General features: G+C 43.0%; 1 protein-coding gene and 1 long non-coding RNA gene across 7 annotated transcripts in view; both read left to right on the forward strand.

The window, feature by feature from the left end:
- Positions 1–10,362, forward strand: part of LOC143806742 (sodium/calcium exchanger 1-like) — a 141,498-nt gene extending 131,136 nt beyond the window's left edge. For 4 of the 6 annotated variants that reach the window (XM_077287587.1, XM_077287584.1, XM_077287583.1 and 1 more), the window contains 3 exons: positions 5,592–5,691; positions 6,170–6,442; positions 8,342–10,362. In XM_077287587.1, the coding sequence (XP_077143702.1) occupies positions 5,592–5,691; positions 6,170–6,442; positions 8,342–8,718 (750 nt within the window). In that variant the 3' untranslated portion in view covers positions 8,719–10,362. The remainder of the gene's footprint in view (positions 1–5,591; positions 5,692–6,169; positions 6,443–8,341) is intronic. The other 2 variants (XM_077287586.1, XM_077287585.1) reach the window with 1 other exon arrangement.
- A 7,075-nt stretch (positions 10,363–17,437) lies between these two features.
- LOC143806745 (uncharacterized) lies at positions 17,438–19,344 on the forward strand. The gene is made up of 2 exons (XR_013221555.1): positions 17,438–18,313; positions 18,355–19,344. It is a non-coding gene; the product is annotated as an uncharacterized LOC143806745 (long non-coding RNA).
- The last annotated feature ends 8,036 nt before the right edge of the window (positions 19,345–27,380 follow it).

The following is a 27,380-nucleotide window of genomic DNA, read 5'->3' on the forward strand; positions in this document are numbered from 1 at the left end:
TAACATATAAGTGATCACAGCACAGTTACAGATAATGACTTACAGATTACTTTCTTTCTGATTGACTCGTTCACTTTTCCCATCTTTTTCATCTGGCCTAGACCGACATGACAACTTCTCCAGCCAGGACTCGTCTGCAGAGAATACAACACAGACACATTTCACTTCTCATATTCCAGCCCCATCACCATCTATTCCCAACCTGCACAAACTCCTCATGCTGCTGATACCCCAATACTGAGCCGCTGCTGCCATATGTGTCCCTATTACTACACCTGATACCCCAATACTGAGCCTCTGCTGCCATATGTGTCCCTATTACTGCCCCTGATATCCCAATACTGAGCCTCTGCTGCCATATGTAGAAGGGGAGGAAGAAAAGACACTGCTACAAAAAATGCACACCACCCAATATATAGCAAAATAGCAAAACACACTTTATTGGCAAAAAAACAAAACATAAAACCACTTAAAATCACTACGCCACTACAGACCACCTAGATATATAACGTACATATATAATATATACACATATATGTGAAAATAAGTACAGCTTGTCAATATACCTATAGGATATAAACACGTATATGGTAATACCTTCCTGTCTAGCGGCTCATGGGGGATCTACAGATAACCCTATATAATAGTAGCTGATAAAAAACCCCAAAAAGGTATAGACAAGATAGTCAAAAAACCACCCATGTATAGTGGTGGAAAAAAGTCCTATAGGTGAATACAGATCAAAAAGGCATAATACCTGCGGTGGAATGAAAACCCACCTAAGAACTGGCAAGCCGAAATATCCAGGGGACTGAGTGGATCATAGCCCCACGCGTATCGCCTCCCAAATGAGGCTTCGTCAGGGGATTCCTGACGAAGCCTCATTTGGGAGGCGATACGCGTGGAGCTATGATCCACTCAGTCCCCTGGATATTTCTGCTTGCCAGTTCTTAGGTGGGTTTTCATTCCACCGCAGGTATTATGCCTTTTTGATCTGTATTCACCTATAGGACTTTTTTCCACCACTATACATGGGTGGTTTTTTGACTATCTTGTCTATACCTTTTTGGGGTTTTTTATCAGCTACTATTATATAGGGTTATCTGTAGATCCCCCATGAGCCGCTAGACAGGAAGGTATTACCATATACGTGTTTATATCCTATAGGTATATTGACAAGCTGTACTTATTTTCACATATATGTGTATATATTATATATGTACGTTATATATCTAGGTGGTCTGTAGTGGCGTAGTGATTTTAAGTGGTTTTATGTTTTGTTTTTTTGCCAATAAAGTGTGTTTTGCTATTTTGCTATATATTGGGTGGTGTGCATTTTTTGTAGCAGTGTCTTTTCTTCCTCCCCTTCTTCATGCTTTCATGCTGCTACTTGCACCCCCTATCTATATATGATGTTTATGGCTGTGCGCCAGTGTTTCTATGTATTTCTGCTGCCATATGTGTCCCTATTACTGCATCTGATACCCCAATACTGAGCCACTGCTGCCCTATGTGTCCCTATTACTGCCCCTGATACCCCAATACTGAGCCACTGCTGCCGTATGTGTCCCTATTACTGCCCGACACCCCAATACTGAGCCGCTGCTGCCGTATGTGTCCCTATTACTGCCCCTGATACCCCAATACTGAGCCGCTGCTGCCTTATGTGTCCCTATTACTACACCTGATACCCCAATACTGAGCCGCTGCTGCAGTATGTGTCCCTATTACTGCCCCTGATACCCCAATACTGAGCCGCTGGGGCCGTATGTGTCCCTATTACTGCACCTGCTGTGTGGTACAAAAACAGCACTCCTTTTACTGCCCTACATAATAATGCCACCACTGTGCCCTTTAAATAGTAATAATGCCTTTGTGCCCTCTATATGGTAAAATTGCCCTCACTAGAAAATATTAATGCACCGTGCAAATGCACTTGAAAACAGTATCCACATTTTTCCCCTAGAAAGTAATAATGCCCCTTGTGCACATGACTGCCATAATACTCTGAGTGCCCCTATAACAATGATGCTTCTTAAGTGCCCAGTTAGCATCTAAAGTCCCCTGAGTCCCCAATGTACAACTCCTTTATATACATTATGATGGGCAAACAGCTCCCCTATATACAGTATAATATACCCACAGTCACTCTATACACAATATGATGTTCCCACAACTGCCCTCTACACAGCATTATGGGCCTTAAACTCCACTATACATAGTGTGGTGGGCCCACAGCTCCCCAATACACAGTATGGTGGGCCCACAGCTTCTCAATGCACAGTATGGTGGGCCCACAGCTCCCCTTTACACAGTATATTGGGCCCACAGCTCCGCTATACAGAGTATGATGTCCCCACTGCTCCCCCAAAATACTGACTACCACAGTAGCCCTCAGACTGTATTATGGCCTCCAAATTAGTCACCAAACTGCATAATGGCCCCTGCACATCAGCTCACAAACTGTACACTATAATGCTCCTCCACATTAGCTCCCAAACTGTATAATGGTCCCTGCATTAGTTCCCAAGCTGTATAATGGCCCCCGCATTAGTCCCCAAGCTGCATAATGGCCCCTGCATTAGTCCTCAAGCTGTATAGTGACCCTTGCATTAGTCCACAAGCTGTATAACAGATGCTGAATTAGTCCCTGAATTGTATGAGGGCCCCCCACAAAGTTTCAGAGTCCCACACACTACGTAGAAGGGTCTCCCATTGTTTATGATGCCCCCACATCACATCACAAGTTTTAATAAAAAAAAAATCATATACTCATCTAACCCAGGATCCTGACAAGTCCAGTGGCAAGGCAACGCAGTGTAGCATGCGCCAGGACTCTGACGTCCCCAGCGTGCGTCGGCGCCTCGGTGGTTCTGTAGACCTGAGGCATAAAGTGATCTGCGGTCTACAGAACAGAGAGCGGTAGTGCAGGAGATCTACTGCAGGGCTCAACTGTATATGCATATTATACATGGTGATTAATTAAGGGTAGTGCAGCTTTGGGTGCGACCCCTGAGGCCCAGGGTAACCGTCCACTCTGCACCCTGGTAGCTGCGCTGCTGTATACTGTGGCTACAGACATAAGACGTTACACCAGTCACATAGTTCCCTGTATATAACTTCTGATATCTGTGCACCACTTATATCATATCCCTGATATATCCTATGCTATGTGTCCAGACATCAGATGCTATATACAGGATTATATGTCATGTTGTATATTACACTATGAGTACAGACATCAGATCTTATATCATCACATATTATCCTGTATATAAGATCAGATGTCTGTGCACATAGTATAGGATATGAGTGACATATTCTCCTGTACAGTATGTGTACTATGTGCACTGTGTATTGTATATTATGATATACGCATTGACCGATTGCTCCTGGACCGGGCCACAGGACATACATGATATAATATACAGTGGCTATATATATATATATATATATATATATATATATATATATATATATATATATATACAGTGTATGATGTCCTGCAGCCAGGCTCAGGAGCAGTCAGCCTATGATCCTGTATACAGCTGTCTGCTGGGAGTTATTGCTGCAGCTTGTTCCTGCACACAGATCCGGCCACACTGGAGCTGATGACCCCACTGACAGCGCGACCCCATCTGTGTGAAGCTTCAAGCTGGACAATAAATCATCTCACCGGCCTCAGCTTGACTGCAGACACCACGGCCAGACAAGATCCGATTCTGTCAGAGACCTCCTGCCCCGGCCCCTGCTCTGCTGACCTCATCACTGAAACTCCTCTCAGCCCGGCCGGCTCGCAGGTGACGTCCACCCTCCATCATGTGGTGTGTCTGCAATCCTGGGATGTCCGGGCCGGCACTTGTACAACTTTATGGCACAGTACAGTGCCAGGAGGCCTAAAACTTCTGCACGGGGCAGACCTGCACAGCGCCCCCTGCTTGTGTGCATGATCGCACTGCAGAATTGAAATCAGCAGAGCCAAGGGGCAGCACAGAACAGCACAGTGCCGCCCCTTACTGGTCCTGCTGGTTTCATCAGTGCAGCGCCGTGATTGCGTGTGCAGGCCAGCTAATGCTGCGCCTGCCCGACATGCACGCTGAAGAGGGAGTGGAGGTGATCGAGCGGCCCATTAGAGGGACTGGCCGTTCTGGCATTTGCCAGAAGTGCCCTATGGCCAGTCCGGCCCTGCCCCACCCTGTGGTACTAGATTGGATCGAGACCCTGAAATGTGTTCGCCATGTTCTGGGGATCTCGGAAATATACACATTGTACAGCTAGGACGTATAATATCTCCATAGCTCCTAATGGAATTATGTTTCTAGAATGTTTTAGAAGGTTTCTTTGGCAGCTTCGATTCAGCATGAATCTATATTGCAAGCAAACCTTTGTCCTGAGCTTAGCTGGCTCAAGGTGTGAGATCTGTCAATCACATTCTTTTGAACCTTGACCACTTGCTGAACTAGGTGCCAGCTTTCTCCTTGAGGCTTTGAGAATGCTGGATGACCGGCTGATCCAGGTTTTCTGTTTCTGCTGCACAAAGGAAGGGTGTTTTATAATCCCAGGCCAAATAGGATACAAATGATTGACATAACTTATACCTCCAATATTTTTCACACTTGTAAACTTGGGTGTCTTTTCTGGTTGCATTCATATAGTGCTAGGCAGCCCACCTACTCTAATAGTATGGGCATCACTAATAGGCTGTAAGCCAGACACTGTACATTACATCTGTGTGACTGGTGCCCTATACAAGCCTTATTTGTGTGCAGTTTCAATACTAAGCAATCACCGACTCCATGAATTGGTAGGCTGCGAGTGGTTGTCTCATCAGAAGTTTGCGCCTGTGTTGCCTCCACCTTTATCAAAGAGGACTTGCTGCATCTTATTAGTGCATGAGTTCTTGTGATCTGGGCAGGTAAATTCTTTGTGGCTTTCTTGTTAATCTCTTTACAAGGGGGTGTTGATCATTTGTTTTTAACACAGGGCAATGTAAAGACACGCCCCTGAGGATCCTGTGAGCCACTCCCCTTTGTAAAGACTATAAAAATTAGCACCAAATGAAAAGGCCCATATATCTGAGGCCGTATGGCCGCTTAGAAAAATACAAAAAATGAAATACTCAAGGGAACAAAAATAAAAGGAAACACTGGCCACTTTTGAACTAGTGACAGGTGTTGTTTAAGCCATATAGATTTATTCAGCATCTCCTCTACACAGATCAGTTCAAATCTTTACTTGAAAATTCAGTACTATAAGGTAACAGTCAATGTATGTTGTTCAGTGATTAGGATACGTTCCCATGATAAAAATGCTGTAACATTTGTAAATGTGCACATCCAGTCATTTATCACTCAATTTCTTCAACCCTCCCTCACTCTTCGAGCATGACCCAAGTCTCCGTTCAGTACTCGTCTTATATTTTTCAGTGCCTTCAACCTAATCTTATGTTATCCCTTCTCCCCATGTTCTTCAATCTGCCTCAATTTTCTCAGCATGTTCTTTTCTTATCATTTCCTTTCCTGCGGTGTCAACATCTTCATACTTACAGCCAGTGCTTCGTCAACCCCGTCCTCTTTTCGTTTTATATATAGAGCACTGTGGACAAGCTGATCAAGAAAGCAAACTTGGCTTTGGTGGTCGGGAGCAGCAGTTGGAGGGAGCAGTTTGTGAGCGCAGTCACGGTCAGCGCAGGTGAGATGGTCACATCCCGCACATGATCACTCTCCGCACAGTCATTTCCAATGTCCATAGCTTTCCCAAAACACAGTAAGGCTTTACATTTAGTCTCATGCTTACGCCAGCACTGTTGCACACTTATAGTTATATATATCGCACACTAACCCCAAAATGCTCACGACTTTTTGCACACATAATTTACATGCAGAATTGCTTTTGCACATTTCTCCACACCACTAACACTGCTTCCCCCTCTCCCCACGTGCCCTCTCTGCTGGCATGCTACCATATCCCACAATTTTTCGTTTTTTATCCATTCTTCAACCTGATATTCCTCCTATTATCATTCTATCTTCTATCACTACCCCCTTTTTCTTTATCCAATCTGTTCATAAATCTTTTTGCTCATTTTGCCTCTATTCCTTGCTTTGGCGCTGCCCTCTTCTCCCAACCTTCCCCCCCAAACCCTTTCTGCATGTTCCATCCTGGGCAGGAGATGATGATGATGAGGAGAGCAGTGAGGAAGGGCTACCCAGTTGCTGTGACTACATCATGCATTTCCTGACCGTCTTCTGGAAGGTGCTCTTTGCCTTTGTGCCCCCCACTGAATACTGGGGCGGCTGGGCCTGCTTTCTGGTCTCCATCTGCATCATTGGAATCCTCACTGCTGTCACTGGTGACCTGGCTGCACACTTTGGCTGCACAGTTGGCCTCAAAGACTCCGTCACTGCTGTGGTCTTTGTAGCCTTGGGTACATCTGTACCAGGTATGGACTGCTCTGTAAAGTAGGTTATATTGGGGTTTTTTTGGGGGGAGGGGTGGGATGCCATTTATAGTCATAATATGAATGAATATATATTGTATAACATTATATTTGTGGTCAAATTTGCACATCATCAAAAAGCTACAATTAATTTGAACAATGAGACATTTGTCTCCTTTGTTGCTGCTCCAACATGGTCATAGGTTTGGCAGACAGCATTGGCTCTGTTCACTTCACCGCTAATATTTCCGTATCTCAGTTCTGGTATAAGAACATAAATCCAGTGATAATGACAGTACCGCAGCACTCACATGTCAAAATCCCGATGGACCCCATTGACTATATTGAGTTCCATTGGTTTACGTCATTGTGAGGTCTAGCATTTTACCAGACAGTAATAAAATGCTGGACACTATAAAATTTGCAACGGAAGCTCCTACAACATGGCCATGCCCAAATACTTACTTGTTCCAATTTTCAGAATGTAATTTAATTTTTGCTATCAAATGAATGAAAAAATCATATCGAACGAACACTCAGATCTCTGGTTGGAATTAATATAGCATGAAAATGTTTGCGTTTTCTGCTCTCTTCATCGTATCGGACAAGATTTGAATAGAGTGAGTTTCATCCTATATTAGGCGATAGGATTTTTTCATTCATTTGTGAGCAGATTTTGCGAACATGAGAAACATTTTCAATTATCTAATGACTAATAACTAATATAGACTGACTGAAACTTACTCTATTCAAATCTTGTTCGGGATAATGGACCTTTTTCTTGAAGGCCTTGAAGGCTTTGTAAAATATTCCTTGAATGTATCCAGTCTCACCAGCGAAACTTACTGGAAACTTCAAGTTCCACAACAAAATATATAACAGGGTCCCCACCTATCATGTCCCACTTAAAGGGCTTGTCTGGCCTTGTGGTCACAAGTCTGCAGTCACTCTATGTGCCTGCAGAATTGTGAATCATCATTGAGCGCTGTCAGGAACCTCTGGTGCCGGCGGTTGCATGACTACAAGTATGAGATTTGCATGCATTCTTTCACATGCCAACTAGACGTGAATGGCCTCAGTCTAAGCAAGTGAATTGAGCGAGGTCGGACATGTCTAGTCGGAATGTGGCCAGAAGTATGAAAATTGCATTCTTGAAGTCACATGACCGCCTGCTCCCAGCGCCTGCAATGGAGAATCTTTACAGCACACTGTCCGCTCAATGTGAGGATTCCCAAGTCTGCAGCCACAGAGACTGCAACCTTATAGCTGAAGGCTGGATAACCCCTTTAAGGCCTCCATACAAATTAAATAGCCGTTGATTGAATGATCATTTGGCCAACAGCTATCTCTCTTAACTCCCCCATACACAGCCATTCCCAACACAGAAAGCTGCTGCCATACCCCTCTGGCAGAGGCTTATTTGCATGCAGAATAAAAGGAATAAAATCAGTTCTTGGAATTCCAATATTCCAATGCTTCTCCCAACATCATCTGTCAGGTAGCCCCCTTACACATTAGGCTGCTGGCCAAGCTAATGTGTATAGGAGCTTTTATAATACTGAAGTCAGTGGATAAAGCGCCACTTCAAGTATGAGAGCTGTATTCAACTGCTACCTCTGCACCCCATTGTATTCAACTGCTACCTCTGCACCCCATACAGCAACACATGAGTACCAACCTAGATAATAAATATGGACCTATGTCTTTGTTAATAGACTACTTTGCATTTATTCAATTATGATAAATGTTGTTAATATTGACAAATATTTTATAACTTGGAAAACTTCTTTACGTATAGATAAATAATTAGAAAGACGCTAATCAAATTAACGTGCATGTAAACTTTATCAGGGTTTCCGCATAGTGCATTCATGTATTTATTTTATTTATTTTTTTCTTTAGACACATTTGCAAGTAAAGTGGCAGCAGTCCAAGACCCTCATGCCGATGCCTCCATTGGTAATGTGACAGGTAGCAATGCAGTCAATGTGTTCTTGGGCTTAGGTGTTGCGTGGAGCATTGCTTCTATATTTTGGGCCGGAAAGGGCAAAACTTTCCATGTGGCCCCCGGTAGCCTTGCATTTTCTGTCACCTTATTCACCGGTCTTTCTATAGTCTGCCTCTGTGCTCTCCTCTATCGAAGACGGCCACCAGTAGGAGGAGAACTTGGGGGTCCACGGCTGCCCAAAATCCTGACTTCTCTGATATTTGTTGGGTTGTGGTTGGTCTACATCTTACTGGCATCACTGGAAGCCTATTGCCACATACCTGGTTTTTAAAGACTCTTCGTCCTTCTTTGAGGTTTGTCTTCCCTGGATCTCTTTTTGGTCAATTTCTATACAGCTTTTTAACTTCTCACACATCTCAAGAATAAATTGCACAAGTGAGATGACAAATAACTTATATTAGCCTTCAGCAACATATCATGGCTCTTCACTATGTTGTCTTCCCAGGTTTCACCATCTCAACACTAGGGCAATTTTGTCAATTGAACCTCCGAGGGTAAAAACAACTTGTAATTGTTCTGCCATGTCCACAACCAACACAATTTTGGAGAGCACTGTTATTTTGTGGACGGACTGGCAACTATTACTGTTTCTGGAATTGTTCTGACTGTGTGAGACAATAAATAAAAACTCTCTCATCGGAATATATACTGCCACATCTAGAAATGTTATTCCACTGCCAGGAGCAGTTGACGAAGAGATGACTCTCAAAAGACAGCAAAGTGTTCGTGTTTTCTGTTTCTTGGCTATCGAATTGACACAAATTGAACAAAAAAAAAAAAAAATAAAGACCACATCCAGGGCTTCCATTGTCTACTCTGGACAAAATGGGGTCTTCCTTTGTAAGGAAGCGCCATGGAATCAGAGTAATGTTAGACTAAATAACGAGGAATTACGATTTTGCGTCCAGGTTCCTACAACCTTCTGAAGAGTCAATGACTCTATTAACAGGCAACTTATTTAAAACCCTTTTACATGGGCTGATGATCGTCAGAATGGACATTCATGGGGAACTATCTCGATTTGAACTGTCTAAACTCTGCGATCTGCTGACAAACTAGTTTGTTTGTTGGCTGATCCCGACGTGATGGGGCAAACGATCAATACTATTGTTACGACTGTTCGTGCCCATACGCTTTGCGCTGTGTCAACTTGCTGTATGGGCGCTCATTTCGGGTAGAACATCTGCCCATGTTAAAGGACCCTTTGAAATGAAATAACTGATTATGGAAGTTAAATTAGGAGTGTCCAAACAATCTCAGGATACAGTAGCTATTGTTTGAGAACCTATTGTTTAAATCAAGTTTTTGTGTTAAATGTATTTTTTAAAACATTTTTGCCATTTTTTTTTCATATCACAATCTATATTAAAGGGACCCTTGGAAACTGCTACTCAATTGCAGTAATCTGTAGGAAAATAGCGGTGTAAGGGATGCACATCACTCTGTATCAGTGGGTGCACAGGAAGGGAACCAAGAGTCCGAGCATGCCTGTCTCACAGAACGCTTGATCCGTACTCTCTTTACCCTCTATAGGGCAATCCGTCTAATAAAGGTCTATAGGAGAGCGAAATGTTATTTTGCTGAAATGCACCATTAAAGACTGTTTTCTCCTGCAGGAAAATAGTGTTATAATGTTGTGCGGCCGCTGGAGAAAATAAAATTATTTCCTCCTGGGAGCCGCCGGCTTTCAGTGATAGAGGCATGCATGCCCCCAGCTACAATCACTTATCACAGCGCCTTTCACTTTACTCAATCACTTCAATTAGTAGCTCTTTTTGCTCAGATGCGCTACACATTGAGCTGTCAATCAAAGTGTCGGTGTCTCCCTAATTAGGACAGCATTGTAGCGCTATTTACCTACAATTAACCACATATCTGCATGTAAATAGCATTTTCCTAGATGATAACTTCCTTTTTTAAAATAAATAAATAAATAAATAATAATAATAATAATTGGAAATTTGCAATTTTCACACTGGCCACTAGGGTTATTTGAGACTCATACTTTTTGTTCATGACAAAGGACTTTTCAAAAGTCTCATTATCGATGCAGACAGAATTACAATGGCAGATAAAATTTCTCTATATACAGTAGCTGATAACACAGCTCGCCATGTCTTCACACTGAACTTTGCACAAGCGCATTAGATGCTTCAATGCAGTAGATAGGGGCGGAGTCAGTCTATTGCTGCTAATGTATATGTGCAAAGTATGAGTCTTGAATAGCTCCAGCCTCTAGCGTCACACCTGCAAGATTTTTTTATTTTAATATAGATCGTGATACGAAAAATACAAATAAAATAATCCAGAAATTATAAAAAAAAATACATTTTCAATTAAAAAAAAATGATTTAGGCAGTAGGTCATTTTCTGAAGACACATTCCCTATAAAAATGTTTGGTTTTCTGTTGAAAAATTGTCATATGGGCAGTAATCATAGGAATGTCAAAACTTTGACATAAAAAAAATATATATAAATTTCTATTGCAATATGGGAATATCTAAATTTGCACTAAACTGTATGGAGATAGACTAAAGGGTGATAACCTACTGTATGATTGGGCAGCAGAATTGGCGATGGAAGGAAGTATTAGGAGGCGATGAAAACATTGCGGGAATATTTTCCACTGTGTCAATATGATTGTCCTCCGTGAGTTCTTTGCACGTAAATTCACTGTATATCCTTTATAAACAATGTGTATGTGTGTTTGGTACGTTACGATGTACATACAACACGTATGTGACATGTTTAATGGTGCTGTGTAGGGTGCGTCATTTCTCAAGGGTATTGTGCTTGATTTCCAGGATGTGAGTGTAGAATAAAAGTCCACTCTTCGAGACGTCTAGAATCAGTGGCGAGTGCGGTCTAACTGTTGATCTTTGTGGTGCTACACTACGGTATATGTGTCACATGTGATTACCCCTCGGTGGAGTAGGGGCTACACAGCTCATCTGTGCAATAGATCTCTTTGGAAAACTCTAACAATTGAATGTATATTTACTTTGTGTATTCCTAAAACTGTCCAGAAACTACCTAATCATCAGCCCACCCCAATTGGAAAAATGAAATAATCTTCCCTTAGAAAGGGGGTATCACATGAATAATGGGCACTGTAATAGTGCTGGGGATGATGCCGACCGGTTTTCTTTATTGTATGTTTTTTATATATATATATATATTTTTATTTCTTTTAATCCTCTTTGAGGGGTCCTTCACATGATGCAGCTGTACAGGACTGTTGGCGATCGACCGCCAGGTGTGTAACACTGCTTTAGTGCTACTCATTGTCATGGCGGTTGCATTGTCATGTGCACAACGAAGGTTGGTAATTGGCTGCAGTGGTCATCTGAGTGATGATCGAGATCACATCACTGCAGTACCGGTTGGGACCAATGGGGGCAGTAATGTATTTCTCTATTTTGTAACATTCTGTACTATTTATACAATCCCATTGAATGTTTTCCATCAAAGATAGTATTCTACAGTGAAAAGTTTGTCCTCCAATGATTTTGCAGAGGAAAGCATTGTCAAGCTAGAAATGTAATATTTATTTGCTTGCTTGTATATCACCATTGTCATCACTGTCCCCATTGGGGCTCACAATCTAGATTCCCTATCAGTATGTCTTTGGAGTGTGGGAGGAAACCGGAGAACCCGGAGGAAACCCACGGAAACATGGGGAGAACATACAAACTACTTGCAGATGTTGTCCTTGGTGGGATTTGAAACCAGGACCACTGAGCCACCATACAGTGCTAACCACTGTGCCACCATGCTGCCCAGTATTACATGTGTCAAAGTAACTAATTTTGGAGCAATTGATAACTTCAACACAAGCATTAACATGAATGACTCTTAAGCCCCCCCCACAGATATCGCCAGGGTTGGACGACTGTTTAATGTTTATGCGGGCACCGGCCAACTAATCATCTGGAGTGATGTCGATTGGGCGTGTCCGATTTCGGATCGGTGATCGCATTGTTCTTCCAGAGATAAGCCGCCGCCTTTCGCCTTTGCCATTTTAGTCTGCAGCTTTCTCATAGAGAACACATGAGCTTGGGAAAGGAGCGCTCATGTGTTTCGGAGAGTCGGCTGAGATGGCTGTAGGTCGGAGCATTGTTTAGCCGGCAGCCATCTAATTTGTATGGCCGACGTTAAGGAGTGGCTTTCTATTCTGGCTTAATGAGCCCTGCAAAAAAAAAAAAGGATTGTTCCAGCTTCTGGGTAAAGATTCCACTTTATTTGAATATTTTAAAATTTATTTGAAAAACAGCATGGAGGAGAGAAAGGAAAAGCTATGCGTTTTGAATGCTATCCTCTATCCGCTCTATATTTGGGATAGCGTTCGAAACACTATGATTAAGATGGTACCAACTAACCCCCATCCTGTTTAGCAAATATTTAAAAAATGGCGATTAGAAATAATTATGTAATATCTAATCACAAATCTAATTAAATACACCAGAGCTAAGGCTCAATATATTCATTCTGCAAGTGCTGTGATCAGTAATCCTTTACAGGTGCCATCAATGTAACCACCATATCAAAACCAGGGGCAGCTCCTGGTCTCTGTGGGCACTTTGGCACTGAACTCATATGTCCCCCATTGTAATCTGAGGTATAGGTACTGACGTAATACCTGTGCCTGTCCCCTCTTTGTAAGACCCATGTGGCGTGTCCTATGCTCTCACCATCGTATTGGTTGTCCTTTGGTGTTGGCTGTGCCACGAAAGATTGAAGTAGGGGACCAGAGTACCAGTGAAAATTGATGTCTCAACATGTAAAGGAGAAGTCTTCCTGATTGTTAGGTAGGCTTTAGGCCCCTGCTTAGGCATAGCAGTGAGTGCGCTAATTCATGGGGAGAGGGGAAAAACTGCAACATTTTGCATACTGGCTGCCAATACCTGTTGAGGGATTATGCTACAGGCAGCCAGGGCCGGACTGTCCATCTGGCAATTCGGGCAAATGCCAGAAGGGCCTGTCTGGTCATGGGCTGCATTGTCTGCTACATTGTTAGCAGAATCGGTGTTCTCAAGATACCCATACTGTTAAGAGTTGTGATGGAGGACAAAGTTGCTGACTCCGTCACTTACCCCAGCAGCCACAGATATCATTAGAAATATTGGTGTTGTAGAAAATCTTGCTTTCCTCCATCCACGGTATTATTAGTAATATATCCCCATCTGGTGCTTGGGGACAGAGAAAACATGGGCCTGTGTGATTTCAAATGCCAGGGCTGAATTTCAGCCCCAGTCCGTTCCTGCAGGCAGGGTAGTAATGGTCTTGATGTGGTGCAGTGGATCCCAGTTTTGCCAAGTGCTGATGTCGACCCTGGTCACTCGTATTGATGTCATGACACTCTTTATCTGGTTCCTAAGTTCACTTCTTCATCATAAGAATGGGTTACATCCACCTTTCCCTATGTTATCAGCTGGAGGGCTCAGAAAAATTCTAGACAACTGAATCTAGACTCTCAGAAGAACCTGGTCGCTCCAGAATCTTCTTCACCACGTTAAGCTTTTGCTCCATGGCTGGGATCATATTTGTCACAAGTCAGTGCACCCTTATTTTAGGAGTTATACATTGTGCATCTGTATTCCCGGTCTTAGGGTTTATCCTCAATAAATAAGACACAGTTTATTGTGTGACCTGGATTTTCTGGAATCAGCAGGGGGCCTTGTTTCTGATATGTCAGAAGAACCCATGAAGAAAGGATAGCGGTTACAGTAAATTCTGTCCCTTTCATGCTCCGGAGGAGCCGGGTGCTCACACTAATTCTGTGTAAGTTGTATTATATTGGAAATGATTAATCCTCAGAGAGGCCTAATCCTTCACTTTTTTTGCTGTGCCTTTTGTTATAGTCTTTGGTGCTTTGTGTGCATGCTAAAACCTAAGTTGGATAGAAATATATAGTCTAAAAAAGAGTCTGGAGGACATTAACAGCATTAGAAAATGGCAAGCGTTAATCTTTCTCCGTAACCCACTTTGCACAGTATCTCTCCAGACTCGTTTGGCTCAGCAAGCAAAGCTCGAAAGCCTCGGGGCAACAGATACGAGTCCTTTGATTAAGACTTGGACTGACTGACAAAATGTAGCGCCAGATAAATTCCTCCGAGTGCTCCGTCGCTATCTCTTACCACTTCCGGCACATACACACTGGAAATCCATAGTCGCCCGTGTGAACTTAGATGCCCCTTTGACAAATTAAATGTCTTGTTTTATATACTTTAGAGAAACAATTTTTATTCATTTGGGATGTTTCTCAAAGAGAATTTGTGAACCTTACGGTTATTTCAATATTTGGGTATTTATTATTGGAGCATTATGATAACCCTAGTTAAAAGGGAGCTGGGTGAGAAGTGGACGTGTTCCTAAACTAGCAACTTTAGGGAAATCTGCCAAATGTAGTACCATGGGCTGCAAGTAAATCTCCATTTATATAAAACCCCATCATGACATCTGACAAATATGCTCTCCGATATATGTAATAAAGGTTTAATTGCCAACGATCCCAAGATCAGGGCTCTGCAGCCCAGTCCTGAATGGAGCAAATGTGCTCATCCTCGACCTCTGCTTCATTCATTGTCTATGGAACTGCCGGAAATAGTTGAGCGTTATATCGGCTGCCCCATAAACAAATAAATGGAGACTGGGCTGAGCCTGTTCACCTTCGTTGCATTCAACACGTTGCTGTAGAATCCTGTTCCAGAGCCTTGATCTTGGGATCGTTTGGGTTCTCAACAGTCGGATCCCCAGCGATCACCAAAGGTAGCTTGATTTTTTTGGAATCACCTTTTTAGGAACATATAGAGAGGCTGATTTATTAATACTGTCTTAAATTTAGACAGCAAAAAATTAGACTAGATGCGCCCAATTTATCATGATAAATTCGGCACATCATTAGATACTTTTGTCTACCTTTTTACCACCTCTTGCCCTTGACCCAAATTTTAAGCCAAACCGCTATTCTCACATTTCAGGCAAGGCGTAAAGGTATCTAAAACAACTAAAAAAATGTGGTGTATGCCATGAACTTTTGTGCATGTTAAAGAGTAAATCTAATTCACACGTCCGTTTTTTTTCATATCCAAGAAAAACTGACTCAGTTTCATCAGTTTGGTAAGAGTTTCGTCATCCTTTCTCATGCATGAAAAATAAAAAAAGTTTCTCCAATCTAAGAGCCAGTGAAAATTGGACCACACTTGGATATCCCATAGACCTGCATTGCCGATTTTGATCCGACACTCAAACATCAAAATCGAACATGTTTTTGCATTTTTGTGAAGACCTCTTGATCGGGATCGTGAATAATCACGAACATGTGAGTGATGCCATTCGCTATTATGCAGTAGATACGAGAGCTATCCTTAAAAAAATATGGATAGCACTTGTATACAAAAAAAATGGCCATGTGAATGAGGCCTTAGAGGTATAGGAAGTAGCAACTCTGAGCCAACTGCAAAATCATCCCACTACTGAAGGGGGAACATGGAGAAGACTTACCTGCACCCGGGTCACCAGGCAGAATTTTCAACATTTAATCAACCGATCCATAATGTAATTTGTGCATACCACTTCAACCAAAAAAAATATATATATATACACAACCTGGACATATGTGAATCCACAGGATAAGGAAGATATATATGCAAATAATTAAATTATATTATATTTTTATTTGAAAATAATTCATATAATATAATTAATAATTTAAATTAATAAATAAATTGTATAATTTAAATTAATAGAAACATTAATTAATAATTTAATTATAATTTAGAGATCTAAAAAACAGTGGGAAAAAAACAAGAGGGAAATATATATGGTGGTTATGGATGAGCTACGATATCTGCTTATTGCTGCTGGGAAGATACTATGAAGGAAATAGGTTTAAAACGGTCTCAGTATAATCCTATATTAGTACAAAATAACCCATTATGTCTGCAAAGTATTTTCAAGGATTTGTAATTACCGTTGGCGTGTAAACACAACTCTAATGCATGATTTCAGCAATAATTATTCATTGTGAGCAATCAAATCCGTTGTGAACAATATTTTTATGATTGTGCTTGGAGACAATACCCTATGCTTCTATGTTATGTGATATGGGTTCTGTCCTCAGACAACAGACAGTATATTTAATAAAGTGCTAATGCATAGACTGCCAAAATCATCTTTATATAGATAAGTGCCAGATGTATATGTAATGTACATGATTTGTCCTATGAAGAGAAATGTAACCATAAATGGATCATCATTTACATAAATAAAAAAGTGCAAGTGCAAAAATCAAGTATAATCGTGGTTAAAGGTCTCAAAGAAATGCTCTAAACCTTACAGTTGTTGTTTACCATAGGAGTTAATGAGGAATAAGCGTGATATGAAATGTCGTTGGGGTTTACCGTGACTTTGACTATTCTATTCCTCATTAACTCCTATGGTAAACAACAACTCTAAGGTTTAGTGCATTTCTTTGAGACCTTTAACCACGACTATACTTGATTTTTTGCACTTGCACTTTATTATTTACGCAAATGATGATCCATTTATCAATTGCAATATGGTTACATTTCTTTTTATAAAAGGACAAATCATGTACATTATATATACATATGGCACTTGCACTTTATTATGCATATAAAGATGATTTAGTCAGTCTATGCGTTAGCAGCACTTTATTAAATATACTGTCTGCCTCAGGACAGAACTCATATCACATGACATAGAAGCATGGGGTATTGTCTCCAAGCACAATCATAAAAATATTGTTCACAAGGGATTTGATTGCTCACAATGAATAGTATAGCTGAAAACATGCATTAGAGTTGTTTTTATATGCCAATGGTAATTACAAATCCTTGAAAATATTTTGCAGAGATAATGGATTATTTTGTACTAATATAGGATTATCTCAGGATAAGTCTCAGGACTGTTATAAACCTATCTCCTGCATAGTATCTTCCCGGCAGCAATAAGCAGATATCGTAGCTTATCCTTAACCACCATATGTGTTTCCCCCTTGAGGTTTTTTTCCCCTGCTTTTCAGATATCTCTTTGAATTATTTTCATATAAAAACTGCAAGTTATAATTTAATTATTTGCACATGTCTCTTCTTCATCCTGGGGATTCACATACGTCTAGGTTTTGTCTATAAAGAGTTTTCAATCTTACCATATAGGCAAGAGGCTTTTTTTTTTTACTTTTCAAATATGTGCCTGAACAGACCAAATTCCCCGAAACCCCCTTTAGGCTGGTGTTTAGTGACCACCTTGTGCAGCCACATTATGCCACTGCTACATCGCAACATAATCTAAGTAAATGGGGTCACATTTCGACAGTCAAAGTAGCGTGATTATCAGGCAGAAAAATTAGGAATAATATGGCTTTTTGTGATTTGTTTTTGCGGCCGAAGTACTGAGATCTTTCACCTATATTTCAGCCAATGTCAAAGTGAAGCCACAGCTTTAGGCGCACAGTGTTCCAGTTGTTCTATCAAGCTGGCGAAGATGGAAAAAATTCAGCAGCTATCACCACTCTGACATTGGGGCCGATTCATTGTATTTTACACCAAAATTATGGAGTAAAACACCTTAAGTCACCAAATTTTTCTGTGACCTTCGGCATTTTCACCCACCATGAATCACTTCTGGGAATTATATTATTATAGTGCACCAGTCGGTGCTGAAGCGCGTTGTCTCAATAAAATGGCCTCGTATTTTCCAACAGCACCCAATGGTTCTTTGTTTTTCTACTACACCACACAGTCACTGATAATTTTCCAGGTGGGTGATGTACCCTAAATGGTCCAATGGTAATTTTCCAGGTGGGTGATGTACCCTAAGTGGTCCAATGGTAATTTTCCAGGTGGCTGATGTACTCTAAGTGGTCCAATGATAATTTTCCAGGTGGTGATGTATACGAAGTGGTCCAATGATAATTTTCCAGGTGGTGATGTGCACGAAGTGATCCAATGATAATTTTCCAGGTGGGCGATGTGCACAAAGTGATCCAATGGTAATTTTCCAGGTGGGTGATGTACCCTAAGTGGTCCAATGATAATTTTCCAGGTGGGCGATGTGCACAAAGTGATCCAATGGTAATTTTCCAGGTGGGTGATGTACCCTAAGTGGTCCAATGATAATTTTTCAGGTGGTGATGTACACGAAATGGTCCAATGGTAATTTTCCAGGGGGGCGATGTACCCTAAGTGATCCAATTATAATTTTCCAAGTGGGTGATGTACACAAAGTGGTCCAATGGTAATTTTCCAGGTGGGTGATGTACCTTAAGTAGTCCAACCTATATACTCAAGAGTAAAAGAAGATAGTTTACATCACAAAAAATCCTTTGCTTGTGTATGTTTGTCTTAGGGTAAAAATGCGTGAAAACTTTACAAATCTTGACCCACGGCAAATTGGTAGAATGTTGTTATGTATTACATTACATTATTTATTCTTTTATTATGCAGATGTCATGATGATTGAGGTTTCTTTGGTTTCACTAGTATTTTTCTTTTTTTAAGTTCTACAGACCCATTATCACTTTGTGCACTACTATTTGTGTGACCGTTTTCACAAATGTCTTGCACATCATGACGCTTTACGTTATGTATGCCAAAAACTGGACTATGTTTTGGTTACTCGTCTTGGCTAATGTGCTGAGTGTGTGATACCCAACTTTGTACTTCAGTCCCAAGAAATGTCTGTGTTCCTATAATTGTTGGTCGGGTCCACATGTGAGCGGGTTGACGTCACAGCCCTCCGTTATAAAGTGTCTTTGTTATAAAACTTTGTAAATGTGCTGGACTTGGATGTGATGTCACATTCTTGTTGTATCAATGGAGAGGTTTGACCTTGTCTAGCCAATAAACCAGGAAACCTGAGTCGTCACTGTCATGTCTGATGTCTTGGTCATTTTTATGTCACAGTCACATTCATGTAGGTGAGTGAAACACATATTTATTACTTAAGGTGGTCATAATACATGAGATAAACCTTCACTAACTTACTGATTTTGGCAGGATTGGTCCATGATCTAAAACGTAAAGGGGTCTCCTGAGTCTTTTGACTTTCAGCGTGCACAACCTTTTGTTTCCGCAGGATGCAAGTCATTCCCAGGCAGGTGTGGTTGCTAATTTGCCTCTTACCAAACTGGAATCTTGAGTGCTTGACGGACAGTTGACTTGAGATCATATTTATACAGCCAATATTGATGTAGAGATCGGTTACATAAAGATGGGGATCTACCGTTTTATACCCAGAAGAACTCAATTATAAAGTTCCCTTAATGGGGCCAATTTCTTTTGTAGGATGAGCAGTGGGCCAAGAATTGAGAGATTTTGTGAGATCTTGAATGCTACTATTAGGGCGTCATCAGGCGGACATATAAATCAGACATAGATCAGAACGCAGTGTACGGACTGGCTGGCGGCTCTCCCGAACTGAGCTTGACAGCTTTGTGCATTTCTATACAGCTGTCATTCATGGATCGGGAGAGCCACCAGCCAGTCCGTGCGTTATGGTCTGATTGCGTTCCGATTTATTCTGCCGTCTGACTGCAACCTTAATGTTTATCTGACTCTCAACCTTTGACAAAAGATCCAGAGGATTAGTTAAAAAAAAGAAGTGAAAATCACTTCCAACCTGTCATTTATACCAAAGGAAAAATTAAAAAAAAGAAACATAAAATAAACACATTAATTACAATATATATTAAAAATCACCCAATGTCCCCATATTTTACACAAATACAACAATATCAGCGGAGTCAAAAATAGTTCCCATATTTTACACAAATACAAAATCATTTGAGTCAAAAATAATTATCTTATATAATTAAAAGGAATCTGTCACCAAGTATTTGCTACTCCATCTGAAAGTAGCATGATGTACGGGCAGAGACTCTGATTCCAGCGATGTGTCACTAACTGGGTAGCTTCCTGTAGTTTTAATAAAATCCCTGTTTTCTCTGCTGCAAATCTAGCGGTTCTCTGAATGCTGAGCTCTGAATAACCCCGCCCACTCCCCTGATTGGCAACTTTTTGTATACACTGTGCATAAACAGAAAGCAGCCAATCAGAGATGGGGCGGAGTTGGACTACAGTTTACCACAACTCAATGTAGACTGTACGTTAAAGGCAATGATTCACCAAAGGGCTATATTGGAGAGATGTAGAAGAGAAAGGTAAAAAATAATTGCACACACAGACAAAAAAACCACTCCAATAAGGTTCAGTATATAAAAAAAAAACCTTAGAACCAATGGTCCCACTAGCCTCATGTTTGATCCATTCTTCCAGGGTATAGGTCATATTTCTCAATGGAAAGAAGAGAATAATCTATAGAGACGTAGGGCAGATCAGGATTGATTGATCTCTTTCCCCCTCTCTTCCTTCCTCCAGATCTGGCATTAGATGGTCAGCCGGTTCCGCCAAAATTTTGGCCAACATTTGTGCATGACCACCTTCATTGAGCTCCTCTTGATCTCCTCATAAGATCACAACTTCCAGAGAGCAAAAAATATCTGTCTGGCCAGTAAATGTAATTCTCAGATTGCATTCAAGCCTACAATTGGAGAATTTCCCATGTGTACAAGAATACATCACCCATACAACGCCATGCAAAAAAAAAAAGAACTGCAGGCGCAAGTAAGCTTTTCCATCCGGTAATACTAGATGGGCACGCTCACTGCCTGCATTGGGAGCTAACCTTTCACATGCCCAATTTTCAATCCATAGTGTTTGGAGGCGGTGTGAATACCGGACGTGTCGCCTCCGCAGCTCTGCTCACAGATTCGCGCCTTCTCTATCCTGCAGAATCATCCTTCGGCTCTCGGAGGCTTCACATCTGTCCGTCTTTATCCATCTAGCTGAGATTACCGCGCTGACAGAAATGGGGTGACAGATTTCTGTTACTTTTCCCTACTTCTATTAGCGAAGTAGACTTTACAATTCTGGCCGTCATGGGAAAAGAAATGGAAACAGAAACAAAAGCTAATGGATGAGTGGAGCCTCGGAGAATTTACTTCTTATGGCTGCCAGTCAGTGGATATATATTGTGAAGCAGGGTAAGGAGACTTACTCACTGATCCAGAGATTAATGGAAAAATGGGTGACCGGTGAAGTCTGAAAAGTGTGAGGAAGGAAGAAACCGCTCTTAGTTCTGCCACAATCTTTATCATCGAGCACAATTGGGACAACTATGAGAGACCGGCACCTTAGGACCTAATATGACTGTCGCTGCATCCTTGAGATTATGACCAAGAAGGTGTAGACGGCTTGAGACATGTTTACACTTTTATTTTTTGAGATGTTCAAGAGTTTTCAAATATTTTTTTCCCAGAAGCATTCTGTAGCCTTTTTATATGGCAGTGCCTGGACCGGATTCCATCGGGATTAGTCTTAAGGGCTCATGCAGCCGTCCGTACACATCGCTCCATTCTCGGACCTCAATGAAAGGAGTGGCCGGGGGTCTCCCAACCGGAGTATGATGTCTCCATATATTTCTGTGAGGCCGTGTCGCTTTTGTCTGGAGAACAGCAGCCAGTCCGAGATTGGAGCGATTTGCACGGACATCTGCATGAGATCTTTAGAAGAGACTTGCACTTTTTCTTTTTTCAACCAGATATTTTTAAAAACCTTTTCAGGAAAAATAAAATGTTCAAAAACTCTTCCTATGACCATGAAAAAATATTTCCCTTAGAAATCAATAGAATGAGTTTTTGAAGCGTTTTTTTTAAGGAGGATTTGGGGGGCAGATCCACTCCAAAACTCAGTGGGAACATAGCCTTTAATTGATAGATGTTTCATGAATTTCTGTGGAGATGAAAAAGATGAATCAGATTTATGACCTCGGTGCTTGGAAATGGTTATGAAGCAAACGATATCATCCATTTTCAGGCACTGATTTGGGATATCTGTTGCAGCCTAAGTACATGTCAACTGCAGCATTCAACAAATGTCCAAAAACCAGTGTGCAGGCAGGCGTGTAACTGGCATGGGTACAGGGGTTGCCATCGCGCCGGGCCCTAGAGCATAGGGGACCCCAAAAGTCCCCTTTGTCTTGACACTGGTATTGTCGAGACCCTGGGTATACCGGGTGAGCACCCCTTTTACCCCTAACACACCATGTTCACCTCTCCCCTCCTCCGATACACCCTCCACTCTCCCATTCTCACAGAAAAACACATGACAAGAAATACTTTTTGGAATAACTTGGCCACAGCAGCCTTTTATTTAACACATAAAATAAATAACAATTACAGACAATAAAATATTACTCATGCACTAGGAGGAGTCCTTGAAGCTACAAAGAATCTGGCGAATACCCAAAACATAACTGTGAACATAAAAGTAAACACAAAATTACTCCCAGCCGATACAACCCTGGCTCGGGAGCACCGATAAACCCAAAGGTTTAACTGTTCACGAAAACTTCACTGGGATTCGGCCACCCCAGCCAAAAGTCCCCCCACAATTCGCCAGATCCAAACCTGTTAAACTCCGAAAACAGGGGACCCATATGCCAATGGATCCCCAGAACCAATTTCCACCAACTCCAAGGACTCCCCCCAGCCGCAATGACCCGTCAAAGCAAGTAACCAACCAAACCAGAAAAAATTGAACCCCCAAAATAAAGAAAAAAGAGGGCGGGAGGGCGGGATGCTCCAGGGCTTCAGGAGAGCGGGAACTAAAAGGCCCCACCCACTACTAACCCTATAATACCCCCCATCCCTAATCCCTCCTCCCAATTACCCTAAAATACCCACCTCCAACCCATTGTCATGCTGGCCTCCGCCCAGGCCTTGGGTGAGGGGGTTGGGCGGCCTTGCTCCGGCCACTACTTGACACTGGTATTGTCGAGACCCTGGGTATACCGGGTGAGCACCCCTTTTACCCCTAACACACCATGTTCACCTCTCCCCTCCTCCGATACACCCTCCACTCTCCCATTCTCACAGAAAAACACATGACAAGAAATACTTTTTGGAATAACTTGGCCACAGCAGCCTTTTATTTAACACATAAAATAAATAACAATTACAGACAATAAAATATTACTCATGCACTAGGAGGAGTCCTTGAAGCTACAAAGAATCTGGCGAATACCCAAAACATAACTGTGAACATAAAAGTAAACACAAAATTACTCCCAGCCGATACAACCCTGGCTCGGGAGCACCGATAAACCCAAAGGTTTAACTGTTCACGAAAACTTCACTGGGATTCGGCCACCCCAGCTGAAAGTCCCCCCACAATTCGCCAGATCCAAACCTGTTAAACTCCGAAAACAGGGGACCCATATGCCAATGGATCCCCAGAACCAATTTCCACCAACTCCAAGGACTCCCCCTAGCCGCCACAACGAGGGCCGATGAACCCCTCAAAGGCCCGAGACCCCCCCAGACCGAAAAGCCATGGCCCTTTCAATACCTTCTTGTAGGCCTAACGCCCAAAGATCACAACCCACAGCATTTAAATGCACACCGTCCGCCAACCAATAACCACCTTCACCCTTTTCCAACTCAAAGTGCCGAACGGCCACACCCCCATTCCGGGACACAAATGATGACACCGCTCTGTTCACCTTCACCCTAGCCTTGTTAATTTTAAAACAAGACCGCATGTTCCGCCAACGCGTACGTGGCACAATATCCGACCACACAACTGTTAGGCCAGGATACAACACCCACAACTGCAGCAAATCCTGTTTAATGTCCCTAACCAATTCCCGGAAAGGTCGCACCCCTAAATCATTCCCCCCGGCGTGCAAAACCAAGATGTCAGGTGCCCTATCCAAACTCACACCGTTGTGCACCTCTTTCAAAACTCTGCTCCAAAGCAAACCCCGGAAACCAAGCCACCGAACCACAGCCACCGTTCGTTCAAAACCCAGTTGTCTACCCTGGCTCCGCACGTCGGCACGCAAAGCTCCCCAATAAACGAACGAGTGACCGAAGATCCACACCAAAACCGGCGAAGACCCTGAAACAACAAAAAATAAACACTTAGAAAAACCAACCAGCCAAGCAAATACCCCCAACACACAAGGCATTAACATTCTGCGGAAAGCCGGTGAGGCCTAACATAACTGCGATACTTATTGGACTGCCACCGTCCAATTCGGCGAATGTCCTCACTCCCCAAACCGCCTAATGCGGCCTCAGTTGCTGCCCCAATCCGAAAAGAGTGAGGTGCAAAACATGAACTGTCTAAACCCAAACATTGCACCCCCTTTCTGAAAACCACCGTAAACTGATATCTGGACAAAAACGTACCATCGGCATGACACAATAAAGCACCATCCCTATTGGGCCTCAGCCTAACAAAGCTAGCTAAACAACTCACCGGACACATAGCTGAACCAGCAACCCTCCCCAATACTACTCTCTGACCCCGACCCTCCTGATCGGTTTTTGACTTCCGCAACCAAAATTCCACCCAATCGGGAGACAACAACACATCTTTAGCTAGAACACCCCCCACCACCTGCTTACTGGGAGCGACCAGCTCCCCTAATCTAAGCGCCCCGAAAAAGGCAAACGAAAAAGCCAACCTGAAGAGACAGCATTCAAATTCCGACGAACATACCGAAGGCAGAATCTCACCTAATCGCTCAAACAGGGCGAAAGACACAGGGCGCCTGGTATCCCCTTGACCCCGACGCCTACGAAAACCTTTAACCGCCTGTGTAACCAAAAATACCTTAGACAAATCTCTCTGCCCTCTCAACTTAAAACCAAAGGCTAACGCCGCCAAAGTACGGGACACCTTAGCCGCAGACCAACCCTCCGATGCCCAAACACTTAACCAGGATAACAACGCTCCCACCTGATCCTGCACACTCGCCCCATAACACCTTGCCGCCAAGAAACCCTCCCAGGACAACCACACCGCCTGATAGGCATCCCATGTCCTAGGAGCTAACGACGACCTGATCAAACCTTCACCGTCTCGAACACCACCTGCCAGAGCTCCACCGGGCATCTCAAGCCGACGACCTCTGCCTCCGGGGCCAACAACCGAAAACGGTCGAACTGTGAACGAGAAAGGGAATCAGCAATTGAATTACAAGAACCCGGCACATGGGATGCAGTCACATGCGCATTCAACCGTAAGCATGTCAATATCAACTGCCTCAGAACCCGCACCACCGGGGGCGATGACGCCGCAAGCCCGTTGATAGCACAGACGACACCCATGTTATCACAATTAAATCGCACACGCTTATCACGGAAATCCCCTTCCCATAAATGGACCGCCACCAGGATAGGAAAAATCTCTAACAAGGCAATATTCTTGACCAAACCTGCAGCAACCCAGGCCTCAGGCCATCGTTCCGCACACCATTGCCCCTTAAAATATGCTCCAAAACTGATTCCTCCTGCGGCGTCCGTAAACAACTCCAGCGTGTCACTATCCATCACCTCATCCATGATCAAAGAGCGTCCATTATAATCCGACAAAAACGTATTCCAGATCACCAAATCCTCCCTCACCTCCGCAGACAATCTGATGAAATGATGCGGGGCCCGTACTCCAGCCGTAGCACAAGCCAATCTCCTGGAAAAAAACTCTACCCATGGGCAAAACCCGACAGGCAAAATTAAGCTTCCCCAACAAAGACTGCACCTCCCGCAAAGACAACTTTTTCAAACGACAAGCCCTGGCCACTTCGGCCCGAAGACCTGTTACCTTCTCCATCGGCAAGCGAACCTCCCACCGCACCGTGTCAATAACAATGCCCAAAAAACAGAGACACGTGTCCGGGCCCTCTGTTTTTTCAGGAGCTAACGGAACACCAAAACGATTAGCCACCCACTGAACCGCATTCAACAACCTGTGACAACGATCGGACCCTGCAGGGCCAACGCACAAAAAATCGTCCAGGTAGTGAATAATGGAATCACAACCGGACACATCGCGGACCACCCACTCCAAAAATGAACTAAAGGATTCAAACAAAGCGCAGGACAACGAACAACCCATCGGTAGACACCTGTCCACGAAAAATCCACCATTCCAAAAACAACCTAACAACCTAACACTGGATGGGTGAACCGGCAACAAACGAAACGCTGATTCAATGTCCGTCTTGGCAAGCAGCGCTCCTTTACCAGACCTGCGCACCCAAGCCACTGCCTCATCAAAAGATACATATACCACAGAGCAAAGCTCCGGTGCTATACCATCGTTAACAGATAAACCACGAGGAAAGGACAAATGATGAATCAGACGAAATTTCCCTTGCTCTTTCTTAGGCACAACACCCAACGGTGACACCACTAAGTCCGACAAGGGTGGCACCCTAAACGGGCCCGCCATACGACCCAGCGCCACTTCCTTGCCCAATTTCTCAGTGACCACCGCACTGTGCATCAAGGCAGAACGTAAATTTTTAACCCCTTGTGGCACAACAAAACTGGGCGCCGGTATCACAAAACCATCCTGAAAACCTGAAAATATTAACTCGGCCTTCACCTTATCGGGGTATCTACTTAGATAAGGGGCCATCTTTTCCAAACTCACCGGAGTCACCCCCTTGGGAATTACCAGCCCCGGACTTGGGCTTGCCTTTCCTAAAACATTTTGCGGCTCCATGAGAGGCACCACTGCAATGGGAGCAGAGATGCTTAAATTTGCAGTTGGCCCCAAACTTGCATTGCCCTTCATTAAACTGCCAGCATAATCCCGGTTTTCGCTCTCCAGAATTACCCGACTGGGCCCCGGAACCCGACCCTCCGGCATGACTAGCCTGGCCTGAGGATCCGGATCCCCCCTGAAAGGAATGCCCGAATTTATACTGCGCCATGACCCTCAGCCACAAGCCAATATCCTTCTGATCCCACCTTATCGCAGGCCGAATAGCTTTTCGCTGCCGAAATTGCTCATCATACCTGAGCCACGCCTGCCCCCCATAAACCCGATACGCCT

The sequence above is a fragment of the Ranitomeya variabilis genome, chromosome 2 (genome assembly GCF_051348905.1).
Source record: "Ranitomeya variabilis isolate aRanVar5 chromosome 2, aRanVar5.hap1, whole genome shotgun sequence".
Classification (NCBI taxonomy): domain Eukaryota; kingdom Metazoa; phylum Chordata; class Amphibia; order Anura; family Dendrobatidae; genus Ranitomeya; species Ranitomeya variabilis.